At 43.4% G+C, this 19836-nt stretch overlaps 1 protein-coding gene across 4 annotated transcripts in view; it reads left to right on the forward strand.

The window, feature by feature from the left end:
* BAZ1B (bromodomain adjacent to zinc finger domain 1B) overlaps nt 1-19836 on the forward strand; it is a 38790-nt gene that overhangs the window by 288 nt on the left and 18666 nt on the right. The window contains exons 1-15 of one of the 4 annotated variants that reach the window (XM_086859804.1): nt 72-601; nt 713-788; nt 1524-1584; nt 2895-2953; nt 3660-3751; nt 4111-4188; nt 4516-4632; nt 6764-6908; nt 7719-7917; nt 11444-11565; nt 12365-12562; nt 13698-15393; nt 16901-17039; nt 17520-17650; nt 18960-19071. In XM_086859804.1, coding sequence (XP_086715930.1) covers nt 6870-6908; nt 7719-7917; nt 11444-11565; nt 12365-12562; nt 13698-15393; nt 16901-17039; nt 17520-17650; nt 18960-19071 — 2636 coding nt within the window. In that variant the 5' untranslated portion in view covers nt 72-601; nt 713-788; nt 1524-1584; ... (3 more) ...; nt 4516-4632; nt 6764-6869. Of the gene's footprint in view, nt 1-63; nt 789-1523; nt 1693-2894; nt 2954-3659; nt 3752-4110; nt 4189-4515; nt 4633-6763; nt 6909-7718; nt 7918-11443; nt 11566-12364; nt 12563-13697; nt 15394-16900; nt 17040-17519; nt 17651-18959; nt 19072-19836 lie in introns of those variants that run through there. The other 3 variants (XM_086859802.1, XM_086859803.1, XM_086859801.1) reach the window with 3 other exon arrangements.

Here is a 19836-nt window from a genome sequence, read left to right on the forward strand (position 1 = left end):
GGGACGGGGCGGGTCCCGGGGCGGTGGCGCCGAACAAAGCGGTGGTGGGGCCGCGCGGGGAGCGGGACCGTGAGGGCAGCGCGGCGGGCGCTGCCCCGGGTTCGGCGGGGTCGTTGTTCCACGGGGAGTTCCGGATCGTGTTCAAGGCGGGCGGGGGAAGCAGGACGGCAGCTCCGCGGGGCTGGAGCGGACGGGGAGCAGAGCTAACGGGGACTGGGGACCCCGGTCAAGGCGGGCTGTGAGAGCAGTTCACGTACTCCTGGAGCGGCTGCGGACATTGGAGTCCCACGGGCCAGGAGCACCCTGGAACCGGAGGCTTCCGTATCTCTTCTTGGGCTGCTTTTACATAAAACCTTTTTTTTTTTTTTTTTTTCCCCTCCCTGTCCTCCCTGCGTGTGACAGCCCTTGGTCGCAGGAAGTGGCCGTGGGCCAGGCAGGTGACTGACAGAGCTGCGCGACAGCAGAGCCACTGTCGAGGTCTGCAGCAGGGCTGAAGGGGGAGGACTTCGGCGCTGTAATCTGCAGACTTGCTGCTTCAGAAGGCTGGCTTGGTGTTTGTGTTATAAAAATCAGGATCTGAGTTGAGAACTAAGGAAGGGCTGTAAGTGAGAGAGAATGCATGGATACAGAAAGAAGCTGTTGGCACTGTGGAAGACAAAGGGGCTTCAGGACTTACACAGCCTCTGTGTTGAAGAGTGTCTTGTTTCTGTAGTGAGCAGAAGAGGCAGAGGAAGCCCCTAGGAAGGATTAGGTAGCTTTTGAAGAGGAGATGCGTCTCTGGAGTGCAGGTAGGCATTGTTAATGCATTTAGCCCACTAAAACAAGATTAGGCGGAGTGTTGGAGACTTTCTTTTTAACTGTGTTTCAAATTAAAGCATTCAGTCTGTGACACCAGCCTGCACTTTTGGTGTGTGCAAACTGAAAGTAGCTCAGTCATCCACCTGACCAGGCAGTTCTTTCTCCTTCCCTGTAAGGAGTGATCAGTGATCGAAAAGACAAGAGTTTAGGCCTAAATGCTACTTCTATAAAAGAAGATGTGGCTTTAAGGGTCATCTGTCTTGTCAAGAACAGCACAAGGGAGTTCTGGAGCTCCTGAGAGCACCATTTTGTTGGGTGGATCTTGTGAGTAGGTGGAGGACATGTTTCTGCAAACCTTTGGGTGGTATTAAAATTAAGGGGAAAAAAAGAATAGTTTCTCATCCTGAGAGGGGAGGGTGTTAGCTGTAGGATCAGAAGGAAAGAAGAAACCAAGGCAAGTGCTAAGGTTTTGGAGAGATGCTCTTGTCTTGGAGGAAGTACTTCATGGGGTGCTGTGGGAGGCAGCCTAGCATGTTCTAGAAAGTTCATCTTGGCAGACAGACATGGGGCTAAAAAGAGAAACCAAGCAATGCTGGGTTTCTGCTTTGCTTTGTTGACTGTTTAAAATATATGCTAAGCCAAAAGTGGAACAGAAAATTTCAAATGAGCCAGATGTTCCCAAGGAAGACTTAGAGGGTTTTTTTGGTCACTTCTATTTATCTTAGGTAGTGTTGAAGAGGAGTGGCTCTGGAAGATGGGAAGGACCTACTGAGAATGTACCAGGAGGTATCTGTGTCTTCACCCAGTGTTACTTATGACAAGACTTGACAGAATATATTCTGAATTGTTTTCTATCTTGGAAAATTATTGATCAGCTCTTCCCCTAAAGACTGTGTAAGTTTTTGTACTGCACAGCTACAAGTGAGGCATTTGAAAGACAGCAAATGTTCTTGAAGCTTTTTTTTGTTGTTAGGATTTGCAGCTGATGCAGATTGGGTTGCACAAAAAAAATGCAACTGTGGTGGTGTGCATGAGGAGAGACATCTGCCCTTTGGGTGTATGTTATGGAAGTGTTAGGCAGCAGTGGGAGTGGAATAAGCTGGTCAGCAGAGCTCAGGTGTTTATTTAGCCTCTTTTTTCCTTTGTAGCTTTAAGTGCATTCCTTTCACTGCCAAATCCTGCAAAAACCTTCTCAGAGAAATCCTGCTGTGTAGAGCCCTTTGCATCCTGGCAAAGTCTTGGGCCCTGCTAATTGTGTAGGTGTGGGGATAGCACAGCACAGGGCAGCCAGGGATAGACTCATCCCTGCCAGGAGCTCAGTGGGGTCTGCTCTGAGCTACCTGAAGTGTCAGGAAAAAGCTTCAAATGTGTAGTGTCCTGTCACCAGTGCAGTGGGTGCTGAGCATTTGCAGTCTCCCAAGTACCCAGTGTGTACCCTGGTGAAGTCAGCTCAGCTGTGGGCATGTGGGTCTGCTGTAGCATAGTTTAGAAAACTGCTACTGGATTAGGAGAGATGCTGGGTTCAGAGAGCTCAGCCAGCCTGGGCTGTTCTAGCCAAAGCTTTCCCTCAGCTTCCAGTGCATGGTTTTGGGAAGCTGTATTGTCTCCTCTTTGGATAAAAGCCTGCTGTCTTTCTTTAGTTAATACTTCTGTATGGTATCAGCGCAGGGAAGAAGAGAGGTTGGGCCACATTTGGCAGGTTCATGGCTGCTGCTCACATCCTCACAAGTGATACTGGCCAGACAAACTCTGCCTGGAAGGTGGCAGCACCAAGGCACTGTTGCGTCACACTTTCCGATTGCAGAAGAACTTTGCCACACATCCAGGGAGTAGCACCTTGTAAATGTGTCCACCTTCCTGGGAAGTTTACCTTCCTGGCTAATACAAGTACAAGCAATTCAAGGAGAGTAAAACTTTTTTAGAGTTGATATTAGTGCTCTCCCAGAAATTACGAACTGAGGAAGAAGTAAACTTTTAATTCCCTCAGCAGTTGTTTTGTGCAGTGGCTAGCTTGGTTAATTTTAAACATCGTTCTTTAAAAGGGTCCCTTTTTTCTACTGTAATTTTGTTTGTACTTTAATTTTGCTACCTTTCAGCATTGGGTGATCTGCAGTGGGATGCAAGCAGATGCGATGCATTAACAGCTACATGGTGGGTAGGTAGTCAGCTATTTCATTATTTAATATACATGTTATTCATAGAGCTTTGGGCAATGCTCACAAGTAGCTTGTGTCCAGGGTTTTTTTGTTTATTCCTGTGCTGTGAATTTTTGGCAATGGAGGCTCCAGCTGTGTAGAGAGATGGGTTGGTTATGGCGTACCAGGGGCATGATGACTTGCAGTCCTGGAGCAGACCTGCTGAACAATCTGAAATTTCTTGGCTTTGTTTCCAGTTCAAGTGAAGATGACAAACAGCATATATGTAGTGGGAAGTTTGAGCTATCATAAACTTTGCAGAAACATCCTCCTGTATTTTGGCTTTGTGCTGGCCCCAGGAATTCAAAGCAGGACCTGACCTGGAGGTCTTGGTAGAGCACAAAGGCAGGGTCAGCACTGTGGGACAACTCTGGAGCCCTGGGTAAGAAGTGTGCCCAGGGTCAGTGTTAGATGTGCTGACCAGCTGGAGATGGAATTAAGTTGCATGGAAAAGGCAGATCTGAGCTGAACAGGGAATGGCCATATCTGTCCCTTCTAAATTCCAGGATGGTATGGGAAATATGAGTCCTGAAATGATGAGGTTAAGTGTATTCTCATAGGTGTGTACAAGGATGGGAACATTTGTAGGGAAAAGCCTCTTGGATCTCCCTAGTGATATGAAATTATGTTAGTGGGAAAAAAAATTGTCATTCAGTTATTCCACAGATACACAGAAGGAGACCAAGGGGAGAATGCAGAGGGATTGCTGGATGAAGCTGGAGATGACTGCTGCTCCTGCATTTAGTCCACTGTTTGCTGTGAGGATTGGATTTGGTTTTAATGCTGTTCTTTGTGGGAAAGGCACAGGAATAATTAATATTATAGCTGAAACTTAGTCATTATTAAGGTATTAATTGAATTATTGAATCATAGAATCTCAGAATGATTTGGGTTGGAAGGAATCTTAAAGCTCATGTTGTTCCACTCCCTGCTGTGGGCAGGGACACCTTTCACTAGACCAGGTTGGCTCCAAGACCTATCCAACCTCACCCCAGGGATGAGGCAGCCATGGCTACTCTGGGCAACCTGTGCCAGTCCCAAGTTGCTGAAAATTCAAAGAGGATTCCTGGTTTCTTGTTTGATTATTTATTTTTTTTCCTCCCCTCTGCCACAACAGTTATTGTCAGGGATTTAGCAGCAATCGACGCCGTACTTCCTGCTTGTGCCTGTGACATCGATTGTGCTGTTTTCCAATGTATCAGACTGAAAAGCTGAAAAGTAAGCTAGCAATGCTGTGAAACCTTCAGCCACCTGCGTTCCCCTTGTGCAGTGCAGCTGAGCTATTGGTGGTGTGCAACCTTCTGTGCCAGGATGAGCAGGACAGGCATTTTGGCCTCAGAAGGCACCAACACTGGATTTAGCAGCATCCTCATTGTAGTCACAGGGTCAGACTGCACTGAGGCTCTCCTTAGCCTTTGTATGCTCCAGTCATAAGAGTTTAATTAAATTTTACTGTTTTGTGCTGTGGTGATTGTGCTTTCCACTGCATAAATCCTGTTTTCCTGAGCTGCCATTCATATAGAGAGTATGAAGCACGTTTAGAGCGATACAGCGAGCGGATCTGGACGTGCAAGAGCACAGGAAGCAGCCAGCTGACACACAAAGAGGCTTGGGAAGAGGAACAGGAGGTTGCTGAGCTGTAAGTACCAGTGGAGATGTGGGTTTGTGCCTGTCTTTAGGTGTTGGGGCATAAGAGTGGGCTTGGGAATGTGTCTGGTTAATTTGTGAGGTGAGGTAAGGAACTCTAAGGAGATCTTGGGATTCTGGAGTTGAAAGCAAATTAAGTCCAAATTTTACACCGTCACTAATGCAGTTGGGTAATTTATTTTTTTAGTGCTGTATCTTGGTGTTACTTCAGCATGTAGTTACTTCAGCAAATAGTTCAGCGTATGGCACTTGACATATTTTAAAGCCCTTGGAGTATTGGGAATATTTTAGAGGGAAAAATAACGAATCTTGAACAAACTAAAGTCAAAATAGAATAAAAAGAGTCTGTTGAAGTGTTTGAGATGCGTCAGATCTACGCCTGTAATTATTTTCCCCAGATCTGCATTAGAGTTGATGCACTAAATTAAAAAAAAAGGTTTAGTGAGATTTTGGGGAATCTGTTCCACTTAAAGTAACAAGAATCCTTGCTCTGTGCAGATTGTGTTCTTCTGGGCTGCTGTGGCCCTGACTTCCTCCTCTAGCCCACAGGAATCCTTGGATGAGATCCAGCATGGCCCTTGTCATAGAAGTGAATTTTCTGTAAAGGTTCAAGTCCTTGTCTCAACCAGCACATACAATTTACTGTGTGATTACCAAATCGTGGGAATTATGCCAAATAAGTGCCATATTTCTCCATTCTCTCAACTGATGACTTGGACTTCTGTGACTTTTTTTTCCCCCTGGACCAGGATGTGGAGAGGGTCAGTGGTACCACCTAAGAGGTGGAATTTTATGCTGATTCTCTTTGTATTTCTGATCCATTGGCAAAGAGTTCACAGCCTTTTCCTAAGGAGAATTTCGCCATAATTTGTGGTTAGTAACAACCTTAAAGTCAACAAATAAGAAACCCATTTGCTAATAGTCCTAATTTCTTTGTGGGGTGACGAACTACTGCCTTAAGGCTTTACTGCCTGGTGTTCTTGTTTGAGAGGGCATGGGCAGTGCAGAGGCAGCTCCATGAACTTAAAATCCTGAGTCAAAACCCAGTGGTGTACTGCTACTTTCTTTTGGTTATCCATGTTGGATTGATTGGCCATTTCTGGAAACATTAAGAAATGTCAATGAAATAGAAACGGGAGGTATCTCAAATTTCTCAATAACAAATTTAGCTATTGTCTCTCTAGTATTGGGGCGGGGCAGGCAGGAAGATTCTGTGAAATGAGATTTTGGTCTTGTCTCTTTGAAATGGGGTGAAAAGCTTCCCAGACAGTTTATCTGCTTTAATGCCTGACACTAAGCTGGATAAAAAAGTTCATTTAGACACGTTGCTAAAGGGATAAATTTGCTAATGGCAGTTGTAGCACAGCACATATAGCTGAGGGTTCTCAGCCACAGATCCTGGAGTCTAGGAAGCTGAAAGTACTTTGGAGAAATGGAGTATTTTGTTCCTCCTTATGGTAACTTGAAATGGACTTTAGTTTTTAGCCAGGAGGCTTTATGCAGCATATTCCTTAGCGCCTCTGTCAACTACCTGAGGTCAACTTTCAGAAGGGAAGGAAGGGAAGTAAATTTGTCACAGTCCTTTCTTTTCTTTGAATGGAATGATTTGAAGATCATGATGTGGTAAAACACACAAGATATTTTTCTTTAGCAAGATAATTTGACTGTGTAAACCTGCCCATGTCTTTACTGCACTGGCAGCCTGTTGGGGGAGAAGGAAATGCTAAATCTTTATCAGAATTGTGGTGTTATTGGAAACAAACATTTTAAAGTAACAACCCCCAGGATAATTGCATCATCTTGATCTATATGTAATGTCTAATAGAGAAGCAGTAATAACCATCATGAAAGGGTTCACACTCAGTGCTACTCTTCCTGAGTGTTTACAGTATTCCTTCTGGGAAGGACTGGGACAATTGGGATTTTCAGGCCAGCTAATGGCTAGGGGAGTGCTGGGGGAAGGGAGGGGAGCAAAAAGCCCTTGGATGTTGTGGTAATGGGGCATCTGCCTCAAACACCGTCCCGGCTGTTAACAGGAATTCCTGGAATTCGGAAATGGGGGAGTACTTTGCATTTGGGCTTTTATTCCCTTAATAAAGAAAACTACTTCTGTGCTTGCTAAGCTTAAAGGAGGAGTTCCCTATCTGGTATGAGAAACTGGTCCTGGAAATAGTACACCACAACACTGTGTCATTAGAAAAGTTGGTGGATGCAGCTTGGTTGGAGATCATGACCAAATTCGCAGTGGGAGAAGAATGTGATTTTGAGGTAAGGATATGTTTTCCATTTTATCCCATGCTTCTGCATAGGGCTAATTCCAGGTGGCTAAGGGCAGGAGATGGAAAGAATATGTTAGTCACTCAAGTTATTAGGAGAATGTGAAAATATTTTCTCTATAGAATCCCAGTGACAGCACCTGTTTTTGGATGGAAAATGGTTCTCTTCCATGCTTTTGGTGGAAGGTGTCCTTGTCCATGGCAGGGATTTGGAACTGGGTTATATGTAAGGGTCCTCCAACTCAAACCATTCCAGAATTCTGGAATCATAGCAAAAGAAAAAGGACCGATATGTGTGTGTGGGGGGGAAACAGATAAAACCGTTACACTGCTTAAATATGTGATCTGTTTATACATAAATACATGCTTTAATTAGAGGAAATTAAAAATTATCATCTGTCATAATCTTTTCACCTGATACATTGCCAGAAGGAGCAGTAGTCTGAAACAAATGGAGCTTGAAGTCAAAAGCTTAAAAATCTCTAATAAGGCTCTGAAGATTTGAAAATTCCTTCTGAAACTGGGAATGTTGATGAAAACTCGAACTTCTTGAAAATGTGGAGTAGTTAGTGTTTTGTGTGAGCAATATTTAGGACATAGTCTCTAAAACTGGGGTTGCTGAGAGCACACTTGCACCTTGTGCACACACTGTGTCCTTAGGCTGAGGAAGCAGCCTTGGAAAATGCTGTGGGTTGGGAGTTTTGCTTTTAGGTTATCTTAGCCGGTATTTTCCCCTTCCTCATAAAGTCTGTTAGCTCGCCAGTCTTGTTCAGGTTCAGTCTTCGTCAATATTTCTGTGCAGGTTGGTAAGGAGAAAATGTTGCCTGTAAAAGTTGTGAAAATACATCCCCTGGAGAAAGTTGACGAAGAAGCCTCGGAAAAGAAATCTGACGGAGCCTGTGATTCTCCATCCAGCGACAAGGAGAACTCCAGCCAGGCAGCCCAGGACAACCAGAAGGAAGCTATGCTGAAGGAGGATGACAACAGGAGGGATAGTATGAGTAAGTAGAGAGACGGCATGGCAGTCTGTAGCACCTGACAGTGAGTGTTGGAGTTTATGTACACCTTGGTGCTGGGTTGTGAATGTTTAAACAGTGTTACGTGGCAAAAATCCAGAAATTGTCTTTGTTAGTGGTGAATTTTTGGGGCATCAGTGCTGTTGACTTTCAGCTGTTCTTGCCTGATATAAAGCAGAAAATGTGCTATCATTCTAAGGTGTAATACCAAAAACAATGCACAAAATTTATAAACTTCTAAAGCATAACAAATGTATTTTTAAAAAAATGAGGGGAACAGCAAAGGTTCATTCAGAATTACAAAGTTCTGCTGCGATGTTCACCCTCAGAGGAAACCTCCCTATTTCTAAAGTGTGTTTTTTTAGAGCTAGAGAAAAGCTCTAATTCTCTTTGTCCCTGGTTGTTACAAAAAATAAGTGGGTTTTTTTTCATTTCTAGTTTATTCTCTTTCCGATTTTCATATGTTAAGACAAAATAATTTTTTTTCCCTAAGAGCTCAAAATAAAGCATCCCTTGAAACCTTGTTCTTCTTGCATATGCTCTTCCTTGATACAGAGCTAGGTAGTGGTATCCAAAGCTTTTCTTGACTGTGAGGAAGTACTGTTGAAAGGAAAACAAGAAAACAAAAAAACAACCAAGCACATTAAGTTTGTCCTCTGCAAATTTTTTAAATGGAATTATAAGATTCTTTAAAACAGATTACAAAAAAATGTTTTCAAACAAACCAACCCAAATTCCACAACTTTGTTCGAACCTGGAGAGCTTTATTTTAAAATCTCACGAATGAATAAACAATTAGTATTTGTAAATAGTGACTCCAGCATACAGAAAAGTGTGTGGAATCTCCTCTGATGTGGGGAAGAGGAAACTTTGAAAATAGCCCAGCCACCAAATAGCAAAGTCAAGAGTGAAAAAGAAGTTATACCAAGGTCTAGTCCTGAGCTTAAAAATAGTCAACTCTTTCTGATGGGTACTGTTATGAGCTGTTCTTATTTCATTGCAGTGCTCTGTATAATCAGAAAGTAAAAAAAACCCCATGTTTTAGAGACAACCTGGCCTTATACACATCATTTGAAACAGGTGTTGTGCTTGGAGAGGGGCTAATGATGCTTTATTTATTTATACATACATTTTTTATTGAGTAGTGGTTCTCTAGAGATGGTGCATAAGAGGCATGGGAAGTACCTTTTACTTCAAAAATGCTCAGTGATCAAATTAACAGCAGCAATTTTGGATCTGGGTGTTTAAAAAATATGTACCATGATCCTTTGTGCATTGGTGTGTGGTATTCCAGCAACTGTGGGCATGGCTGGTGCAGCACTCCAAGACCTGATACTGCAAGCATGAGGGTTCCTGCACTTGTTTCAGTCCCTGACTCACTTGGTTCTGGCTTGTGTGTAGTCACCTCTGTAAGGTGGGACTGTCCTTCCCTTTCTGGAAAAGATGAACCTCGACATTTTCCAACTCAGGGTGCTGGCAGAGTCATAACCTAAGCAGTAAACACGCATTCTTTTAATTCTCCTTGTACATATGCTGTTACTAATAGGATATTTTATTGCTAGTAATTTTATATTCTGGGTTATAACAGAGCATAGGCTCATGGTAGCATCATTGAAACAAATCATTGCAGGGTGTGTTTATATAATTATGTAGCATTTCTTCCAGTTACAGGAGGGACTACAGAAGTAGGAAATGCTGAGTTGCATCCACAGAGGCTGGGCGTTCCTAGTCACACTGACCTGGACTTTTTCTCTCTAGTAATGTTCATGTGTGGCCATGTGATGTGGCTTGAAGTAATTTTCTAGAGTGAGTAACTGGAGGCAGTAACAAGCGCTGTATAACTGTGATGTGAGAACTGTGTGTGCCTGTACACGCACGAGGGGGCAGAGCAAACCTTGGCAGCTCTACTAATATTTGTGTGAAACTTGCTGGTTTTGTTGGAAGAGAAATGGGACAGAGAAAGATAACTTCAGTCTCTCTGCTTAGGAGTCTGTACTCTCCTTCAGAAGCTAAAAATAAGGCTTTATACTGGCTTTGTTGCATCATTTGTGCAGTCTGAAGTGGCTTTATACTTTTAATTGCTTAGGGAATGAACTCTGGAAAATCTGCAGGAGCAAGGAAAGGCTAGATTGTCCTGAAAATTGATGGTGACCTGCTGAAGGCTGGTTCTGTAGCTTGGGCTAGACTTAGAACGTGTACTGCTCTGGAAAATCTGAAATAAAGTGAATACAGGAGACAACACAATATAGATGCTTTAGAAACACAGAATCAGCTGTATTGGAAGGGGCCTTAAAGATTCTCTCATTCCAACCCCCTTGCTATGGACAGGGACACCTTCCAAGTAGACCAATTTCCTGTGATCTCTATCTACCTGACTTTGAACTCTTCCAGGGATCAATAAATGTTTTATTAAAATAGAGTGCAACAACAAATGAAGTTGGCTTTTAAAAATTAACTTTAGGATGGAATGGACATTGGAATGGACAATGGAAGAATTTCTTCTTCCTCACCCAAATATCCAGGTGCTGTTTGGAATTCCATATAGCCATCCCTGTTTGTGGAATCTAGAAAGTAAATCACAAGGGAAGAGTCACTTGGGTTAATACTGTGTTAGATATAATGGTGCTGGAGCTTCAGTGCTCTATTATGGAATTCTGAGATCTATATTTTTAAGCTTCATTTAGGTTTAACATCTACTTGTATTCTCTGTATATTTAGTAGAGAATTACTCTCATCCCTCATGCTTGCTTTACTGTGTTCTTTGCATCCTAGGAAGTTCTTCCCTGTTAGAATGGTGAGGCCCTGGCACAGGTTGCCCAGAGTAGCTGGGGCTGCCTTATTCCTGGAAGTGTCCAAGGCCAGGTTGGGCAGGGCTTGGAGCATGCTGGTCTAGTGGAAGGTGTCTCTAATCTAGTGAAGGGGCTGGAATTAGGTGAGCTTTAAGGTCCCTTCCAGCTTAGACTGTTCCATGATTCTGTGGTAGCCACAAACAGAAAAATATTTGGAGATTGCTTTCTTCTTAAGAGAAAACCAAGCCAGTGATTACTGCCATGGAACTGTTTCAAAGAAGGCATGGCAGAGGCAGCCAGGGCTGTTGGCAGGAGTTTCCTAAGCAAGTTTACTGGTTGGGTTACATCTCCCTTTCATGTATTTTATAGACTACCTATAAAATTACATATATATATATGTATGTAATACCTATATATTGTCTACCTTTGCTTAAGTGGTTGCAGCTTACTCTCTGCAGAGATGGGTTTAAATGAAGATGGTCTTTTGTACTTCTTGAATATAGGTGTTACCTCCTTATTTCAGAGCTGGTCTGGGCCTCCATTTCCAGCCTGTATCTTCAGGCTTTTTCTAAAACCCGGTTTGGGTTATTTTCCTAATGTTCTGGTTTAACCAAACACTTTACAGATAGTGAGAAGTAGGGTGACCCATCCAGTGCTGGTCTGGATTTTTAACCTTTTTTTTTTCTGTAGTAATAAGACTGTGTCTCACCTTCTTTCATCAGATGATCGAGCACGTAGGTCTCCTCGAAAGCTTCCCACTTCACTGAAGAAGGAAGAAAGGAAGTGGGTTCCACCTAAATTCCTGCCACACAAATATGATGTCAAACTGAAAAATGAAGATAAGGTGAGTTGTCTACGTGAATCCTTTCTATTATAGCATGAATATGCAAGTTTAAGTAATCACTGTCTGTGATTATACAGCACAATGTAGTACTTTGTGCCAAAGTCATGGCATTGGAAGCAGGATAGTTGTCTGTGAGGCTGATCAGCCTGGCTGTTTCTATCTGTAATTAGGTTCTGTTCATGGAAACACTTGGTACCACGCACACTGAGTCACAGAGTTTTTTGTGGTTGCTGTTAAGTGCCTTATCTCTGGTCGTGCAGTTAATGAGACCAATGAAATCATTAGTGGCAGTTTTTGCCGTTGTCCTGACCGAGCTGCCCCGAGTTGGAGGTAGCAGTGCTTTGGAAAGCTCTGGGAAGCTGCAGCACTGCTCTGTGCTTTTTGTGTGCTCTTCGGTAACTTCACAAGTGAGGCGGTGTTGACCTCAAAGAGTACTATGTGCAGAGATGCTACTCTGGTCTCAGGAAAAAAATCAAAAATGAATGTGTAAAAGCTTTAAAGTCAGTAGCAAGCACAAGCTGGAGGAAAGTCAGAGATAAAACAGTGGGGTTTGGCAAAAATTCTGCATCATAGACTCACAGTTTTTACTGTTTTGACTATCTGATGCTCCTACCAATCCCTGTGTGTCTCAGTTCTGCAAATTCTGTTTGGTTTGAGTCTTTCCAAGAGAGCTTTGAATGAGTGAAGAGTTTTTGGACATAAAACAAGGAATACAGTAGTTCCTTATAGCTATATGATCTGTATTTCCAATGTGGTTAGAAGTTAATCATTAACAGTGTGTCTGTTCGTTATCTCCAAGATCATCAGCAACGTTCCAGCAGATAGCTTAGTCCGTACGGAGCGTCCTCCCAACAAGGAGATCCTGAGGTACTTCATCCGACACAATGCGCTACGTGCTGGCACTTGTGAGAACGCTCCCTGGGTTGTGGAGGATGAGTTAGTGAAGAGATACTCTCTCCCCAGTAAATTCAGTGACTTCTTGCTTGACCCACATAAGGTAAGAATTCCTAAAAGTACCTGCTTTGCTTTCCCACCCGTTCCTTGGGTCTTGGCAGAGACCTCAGTGTGCTGGTTGGGTTTTAAAATCACAAAATCATTAGGGTTGGAAAGGCCCCCCAAGAGCATCAAGCCTGTTAGCGCCACTAAGGCCACTGCTAAATCATGTCCCCAAGTGCCAATTCCACATATCTGTTAAATCCAGAGAGAAGCAGAGCAGGAAAACCTACTCTTCTGAAGGCTGACCTTTTGAGGGGTGACATGGCTTGAACATCTGACACAGTGGTCTGCTTCGAAAATCTGGGATGCGACTGCCTTTTAGTTTTTCCAATAGTTTGCATTACTTGCCTACAAGTAAAAGCATGATTTCCTGGGTAAGAGAAATGGGACAGCTACAGTCTTTATGTGGTAGTGTCAGGTATTGGGCCCAAGACCTGGTTGCCTGTGACTTCATGAGGCCTGGTTCATGTACGGGGCTGCACTGAGTGATGGCCAATATTACAAATTTAGCACTGAATACATACATAGCAAGAATGGGTTCTTACAGCCCTTTGTGCTAACCAGCCAAATATAATATTAACCAACTAAATGCCATAGCATGAAATGCACTATTTTAAAATCCATCTTTTCATGTAGAAAGCACTATTTTGTTCATTCAGTAAACTCACTTTTTCATAGACTCTGTCAAGTGTTGTTCTAAAACTAGAAGATAAATATTTGTTCAGGACAAGGGGGAATGACTTCAAACTCACACAGAGTAGGTTTAAGTTGAATATTGGGGAAATTTTCCCTGTGGGGGTGGTGAGGCCCTGGTACAGGTTGCCCAGAGAAGCTGTGGCTGCCTCATCCCTGGAAGTGTTCAAGTCCAGGTTATATAGGGCTTGGAGCAACCTGGTCTAGCGGTAGGTGTCCATGCCTGTGGCAGGTGTTTGAACAAGATGATCTTTATGGTCCCTTTCAACCCAGGCTGTTCCCTGACTCTGATTATGAATGCAGAAGCCTGTTATCCTTAATGAAATGAGTAATTTCATTAGAAAAATAATGAAAACATCCAAAAATAATTGACAGAAGGAGATCTAAGTAACCTTTATTTACCTTTCAATATTAATACAAAATCATTCTTTCTTTAATTTTAGTATATGGCTCTCAATCCCTCAACCAAGAGGAAGAGCTCTCAGTCACCTGACAGAAAGCTTCCTAAGAAATCCAAAACAGATGGATCTTCACTGGGACAGCCACTGAGTCCAACCCTGTGGTGCCACGTGCATTTGGAAAAATCTATAATTGGCTCTCCACTGAAGGTGAAAAATTCTAAGAACTCAAAATGTCCTAAAGAGAAGCTGGAAGAGGTGATGAAAATGGTATCTCCTGCTAAACTTGGTTCTAACTTTCATATTCCAAAGAGGAGCCGACTGGGAAAGGGCAACAACAAATCCTTGGACAAAAAGCAAAGAGGCAAAAGGGTTCTGAATGGGCAGAAGTCGTCAGGGAAGGCAAAGTCTCCCAGGAAAGGTTTGAAGACCCCCAAGATGAAAATGAAACAAATGACACTGCTGGACATGGCTAAAGGTACCACTAAAGTGTCGAGGGCTCCCAGGAATTCTGGAGGCACACCTGGATCTTCCAGGAAACCCCAGAAACACCTGCCTCCTGCAGCACTCCATCTCATTGCCTATTACAAAGAAAACAAAGACCGGGAAGACAAAAAAAGTGCTCTTTCCTGCATCATCTCCAAAACAGCTCGGCTGCTCTCCAATGAGGACCGTGCCCGTCTCCCCGAGGATTTGCGGGGGTTAGTACAGAAACGCTATGAGCTCCTGGAGCACAGGAAGAGGTGGGCCACCATGACTGAGGAACAGCGGAAGGAGTACATGAAGAAGAAAAGGGAAAAGCTGAAAGAGAAACTGAAGGAAAGAGCAAAGGAGCGGAAGGAGAAGGAGATGAAGGAAAAACTGGAAAAACAAAGGAGATTTGAGGACCAAGATCTGAAAGGGAAGACATTGCCTACTTTTAAACTGGTTGATACTCCAGAGGGACTTCCTAACACACTTTTTGGGGATGTGGCCATGGTGGTGGAGTTCCTGAGCTGTTACTCAGGGTTATTGATGCCAGATGCTCAGTATCCCATCACAGCAGTGTCCCTGATGGAAGCCCTTTGTGCAGAAAAGGGAGGCTTCCTGTACTTGAACAGAGTACTGGTCATCCTCTTGCAGACCCTGCTGCAGGATGAAATTGCTGAGGATTATGCTGAGCTGGGAATGAAACTTTCTGAAATCCCCCTTACACTGCATTCTGCTTCTGAGTTGGTTCGCCTGTGCCTGCGCAAGTCAGATGTGCAAGAGGAAAGCGAGGTCTCAGACAATGTAGACGAAAGTAAGGATTCAGCAGCTTTTGAGGATAATGAGGTACAGGATGAGTTTTTGGAGAAGCTGGAGACATCGGAGTTCTTTGAGCTGACTCCTGAAGAGAAATTGCAGATCCTTGGAGCACTGTGTCACCGGATCCTAATGACGTACTCGGTGCAGGACCATGTGGAAGCCAAGCAGCAGGCCTCAGCTGAGCTGTGGAAAGAGCGCCTGGCTGTCCTGAAGGAGGAGAACGACAAGAAGAGGGCAGAGAAACAGAAGCGAAAAGAAATGGTGGCCAAAACCAAGGAAAACGGGAAAGAGGAGCATATGATGGGAAGAAATGAAAAGAAAAAACACGAAATGATGAAAATAGAGCACCGGGTGGAAATTGAAGCAGATGATATGATCAGTGCTGTGAAGAGCAGGCGCCTTCTTGCCATCCAAGCCAAGAAAGAGAGGGAGCAACAAGAAATACAAATGAGAGGTAAGAAAAATTACCTAGCAAGTAGAGTGCTTGTGTGTTGTGGAATAACTTCATGGCAAAAATGACAGGCTGTTTTCAGAAGCATTGTCTGGTTTTAAAGGATTTGCTTACTGGAGATTTATAGTTCATCTGCTGTGGTTCATATGGCAGCTTGAAGCTTGTAAATTTAAGAAGAAACAATACCTGCTTCTAGTTTTTTTATCTGTGGGTGTCTTGTTCAGTACCTTTCTGATTATCGCAGGCCCAGAGGTTGGACAGCCCTGTATCTTTCTTGGGAATAGAAAACAACCAAAAATGTGTCTTATGTCCAAACATCATCTGGTTCTTGGGTTTAGAGGAGATGCTTCCTGCCTAAAAGTAGTTCCTACTGCTGCCGTTCCCGTGGTCAGGTTGTTGCCAGCAGCCCTTCTCCCAGGTCAGGATTTGGGCAGTAAAACCCAGTTAACAATTTCTCCCTTTAAAGAATTAGTTATGGAGCTGTATAAATATATAAACTGTCCACTCAAACCTCCATGAATCACAGGTTGCAACATGAAACGTTTTCTCACTGTAAGTAGTGCTGTTTGAGGCATATGGACGTAAAGAGAGAACACTTCGGAATAACAGTTTAGGGGTCTTATTGGTTGTAGGTGTGGATACAGGGCAGATGGAAGTGGACAATGTAGCTCGTCTAGATTGTTACTTCCCTTCTGAAACAAGCATGGGGATAAGCATCCCTCATGGAGCCTGGCTTTTGCACCTGAGCTGGAATGTGGGAGTGTCTGTTCTGGGAGACCAAGAATCACAGAATGGTTTGGGTTGGAAGGGACCTTTAAAGGCGATCGTGTTCCACCTGCCCCTTCATGGGCAAGGACACCTTCCACTAGACCAGGTTGTTGCAAGTCCCATCCAACCTGACTTGGCACAGGTTGTCCAGAGAAGCTGTGGCTTCCCCATCCCTGGAACTGACCAAGGCCAGGCTGGCCAGGGCAGTCTGCCCTAGTGGAAGGTGTCCCTGACCATGGCAGGGGCTGTAACAAGATGATCTTTAAGGTCTCTTCTGACCCAAACCGTTCCATGATTCTGTGATATGATGGTTTTTATCCAGGGTTTCTTCAACCCAGTCCATCCTTACACCTTACACTTGACTTGTTCTTTTATATGTATAATTTTTTTATATATGTATGCACATATATATATATATATATATATTAAAAAGTATGTTATATTCTAGATCATACATATATTTATTTATATTATAGATTACATATATATTTATATATTACATATATACTTATATATTACGTATTTTTTATATTCTGTATATACAATTTTTTAAAATCCTTTTTTTTAGAATGGCAGGCAGAAAGTAAACTGAAGAGTATATGGTTGTAAAGAATGTTAACTCCCAATAAAATTCCCAATAAAACTGCTTTTTTTACTCCCATGGTGTAGTAAAATAAAAGACAATATTGATGTCTGGATACAATATAGGAAAGCTAATGCTGCTCTTTGCTGATTCTAATAGTGAGGATGGAGAAAGAAGCAGAGGAGGAAAGAATCCGGAGGCATAAAGCTGCTGCGGAGAAAACTTTCCAGGATGGAATTGCCAAAGCCAAGCTGGTGATGCGCAGGACCCCAATTGGCACTGACAGGAATCATAATAGGTGGGAAAGCAGATGACCGTGAGCTTCCATCTCTGCCCCAAGATACCAGATACCATCCCCCAGGAAGGAATCTATAGGGAGGGTGTATGGAATTGTGGAGGGGAGAGAAGGGGAGATGGATTGTAGTGGCTAGTTAAGTGACCAGCTTTTTGAAGCCTTCCCATGGAGGTCAGGACCTAGTGGAGGCTCAGGTGCTGACACTGGCTGCTCAGGAACCTCGTTACCATCCTTTCTTTTTTTTCCATGTGCGTTGCACAGGCATGCTCTCAGAATGGATTCTAAACAAAGCTTCCCTGTTTCAGCTGTGCTGACATAAAGTTACGCATTGCATTCGGCTTTTAGTGAGTCGAGCACACAAATGCTTCTCCCCACAATGCAAAGGAAAATGTGTGTGTGTTTAACTAACCAGAAAAGGAGACAAGTACCTACATTTAGCATACATTTAACATTTAACCTACATTCAACATACATTTATTACAGGTACTGGCTGTTTTCGGATGAGGTTCCTGGTTTGTTTATTGAGAAAGGCTGGGTACATGACAGTATAGACTACAGATTTACGTTTCCCCACCAGAAAAAGGAAGATTTGAAGAAGGACTACAGCCCTGGAGGTATGATCTCTTGAGGGTATTTCCTCTGCTCTGTCTGACTGTTTGAATGGAGTCTGGTGTGAAGGAACTGTCTAGTCCAAGTGTTTTCATGGGGATACTCTGATTTAAGCCTCCTTTTAACTCTAGAAGCCTGCACACAGCAGGTGCTGGTGGTATTTCCCTTCTGCTGCTGCAGGTCTAGAGACTTGCCTGCAGTGTCCCACCTAAGGACCAGTCTCATCTCCTACAAGCAGCGAGGTTGATGTCTTGGTATCATCCCTCTGGTTCACCCTGACCCTGCTGAGTTGCAGCATGCCAGACCCTTGCACAATAACCCAGTTGTGCTGCTGAGTGAGGATGTCCATCACAGTGCTGGTATTCCACTGGTGCTAAGACTCCCACACCAACCTGTGGAATAGTAACAAAGCAGGGCAGTCTGTTAAATATGCACAGCTTTGCTGATTGAGGTTTTGATGAACATCCCTCTTGCACTTCCTCTCAGCCTGCTCTTCACCTTTGCTGAACATGCAGGTGAGGTGCAAGGGACTTGAACTTCTGTTGCTTCCTCTGTGATTTTGCTTGGCTGACTTGGAGCCTGGGTCCTGGAGCCTTGCAACCTTGAAACAAAAATCTATCTGAACAGAAGGAAACTTAACAGTTCTATGTGGAAGTAGTTCTTGGGACAGAAGACCCTGCAATAATCTGACTCAGCTGAGTTCCAGTCGTAATCATTTCTTGCTTTTGGAACACCACATTCTGGCACCGAGTCCATTTACAGCAATCCTGCATGAGAGAGCTTATGGAGTTAGATCCAAGCCCTCACCTGGTCAGATTGTCTTAGACAAGGGACAAACTAGACACCTGTAGAGGAACGGAACAGGGCAAACCTACAGTGAGATCCTTCATCCAGGTGTAACTTTACAGCCACCTGTGTCTTGGAGACTGACTGAGCTGAACATGCATCATTCCAAGGTCCTCCATGGGTGTATTTTCTTACAAGAATTATTTCAAATACTGAGCAGCTGTGTTCCTGATCAACTCATTGCTTCCTGCTGTTTTCCTCTTTCAGTTGCTGCTGCAGCCAATGGACAGGATTTCATCATGTTACTTTGGAAACTTAATAATCAAAGGCCTGAATGAGCAAAGATTTAAATTCATGTCAGAGTGTTGTCTGAGATGCTCAGAAATAAAAATTCATGCTGCTTATACCTCCTTTGGTTTTCAAAGTGCTTTGTTGGTATACAGCTAAAATGTGAAACTAGTTTTATGTATTTGAAATAGTAAGAATGCTGCTCAGGAATCTACCTGAGCCTGTGCTTTTCTTTTGCAGAGAAGCGGAAGAGCACAGGCAGTGACGTCCGAGGGAACAAGCTGCACCGCTCCATGCCCACCACAGACCTGCCTGCTGAGACCACTACTCCCAAGCAGGGCCAGAACTTATGGTAACACACATTTTCATGGCCACAAGGTTCTCAAAGTGTAGAGTGCCTCCTCTAACACTTGGTCATTATTGAGGAGAGATGGCAAGGTGTGTTCATGAGAAGGACCAATTCCATAAGGAAAACAGTAGCTGAAATTTAGAGAGCATATTGCTAACACTGAGGGCAGCATAGAGCCAGATTGGAAGAACTAATTAACACAGAATTCCATCAACTTGTGACTCCAGGCTGAGCTTGAAAAAGCACAGTACTTGATCTACTCATTCAGGTTGGCAACTCCCAACAACATTCTAAGGGAGATCAGTGTGGTGACAGAGGCAGGAGTGCTGTATGGAGTAACGAGTCAGCCTGGGAGGAGCAGCGCTTGGAACCAGGTCCTGGACACATTTGGTACTGAATAATAGTCTGTCACTAAGAGTTGCTTTGTATGGAGTGACCATAATGGGTGGTATCCTCCTTTTATAGAAGAAAGCAACAAAAAATAATTAAGAAGCTTCCTTAAAAATTAGCTTAAAGTGGCAACCAGAAGCCCAAAATGCTTTCGAAGAGATTTCCCTTAGAGTTTCCATGCTAAATAGTCAGAGCAAGTGCTGCCTCTTACCTTTGGAAAAAAAAGGGTTGAAGAACTCTCAACCCTTGTTTATAAAACTGCAGCAGCAATAACAAAGCATCTTGGGTTCACATCAGGATAAGGAAGCTGTTAAAAGTAGGAAAGCGTACTTAAAACCTGTGGTGAATCTCAGTGAAAGAAATAAAAAGAATGATGAA

Source organism: Cyanistes caeruleus, chromosome 21, assembly GCF_971803275.1.
Source record: "Cyanistes caeruleus chromosome 21, bCyaCae1.hap1.1, whole genome shotgun sequence".
In the NCBI taxonomy this organism is placed as follows: Eukaryota; Metazoa; Chordata; class Aves; order Passeriformes; family Paridae; genus Cyanistes; species Cyanistes caeruleus.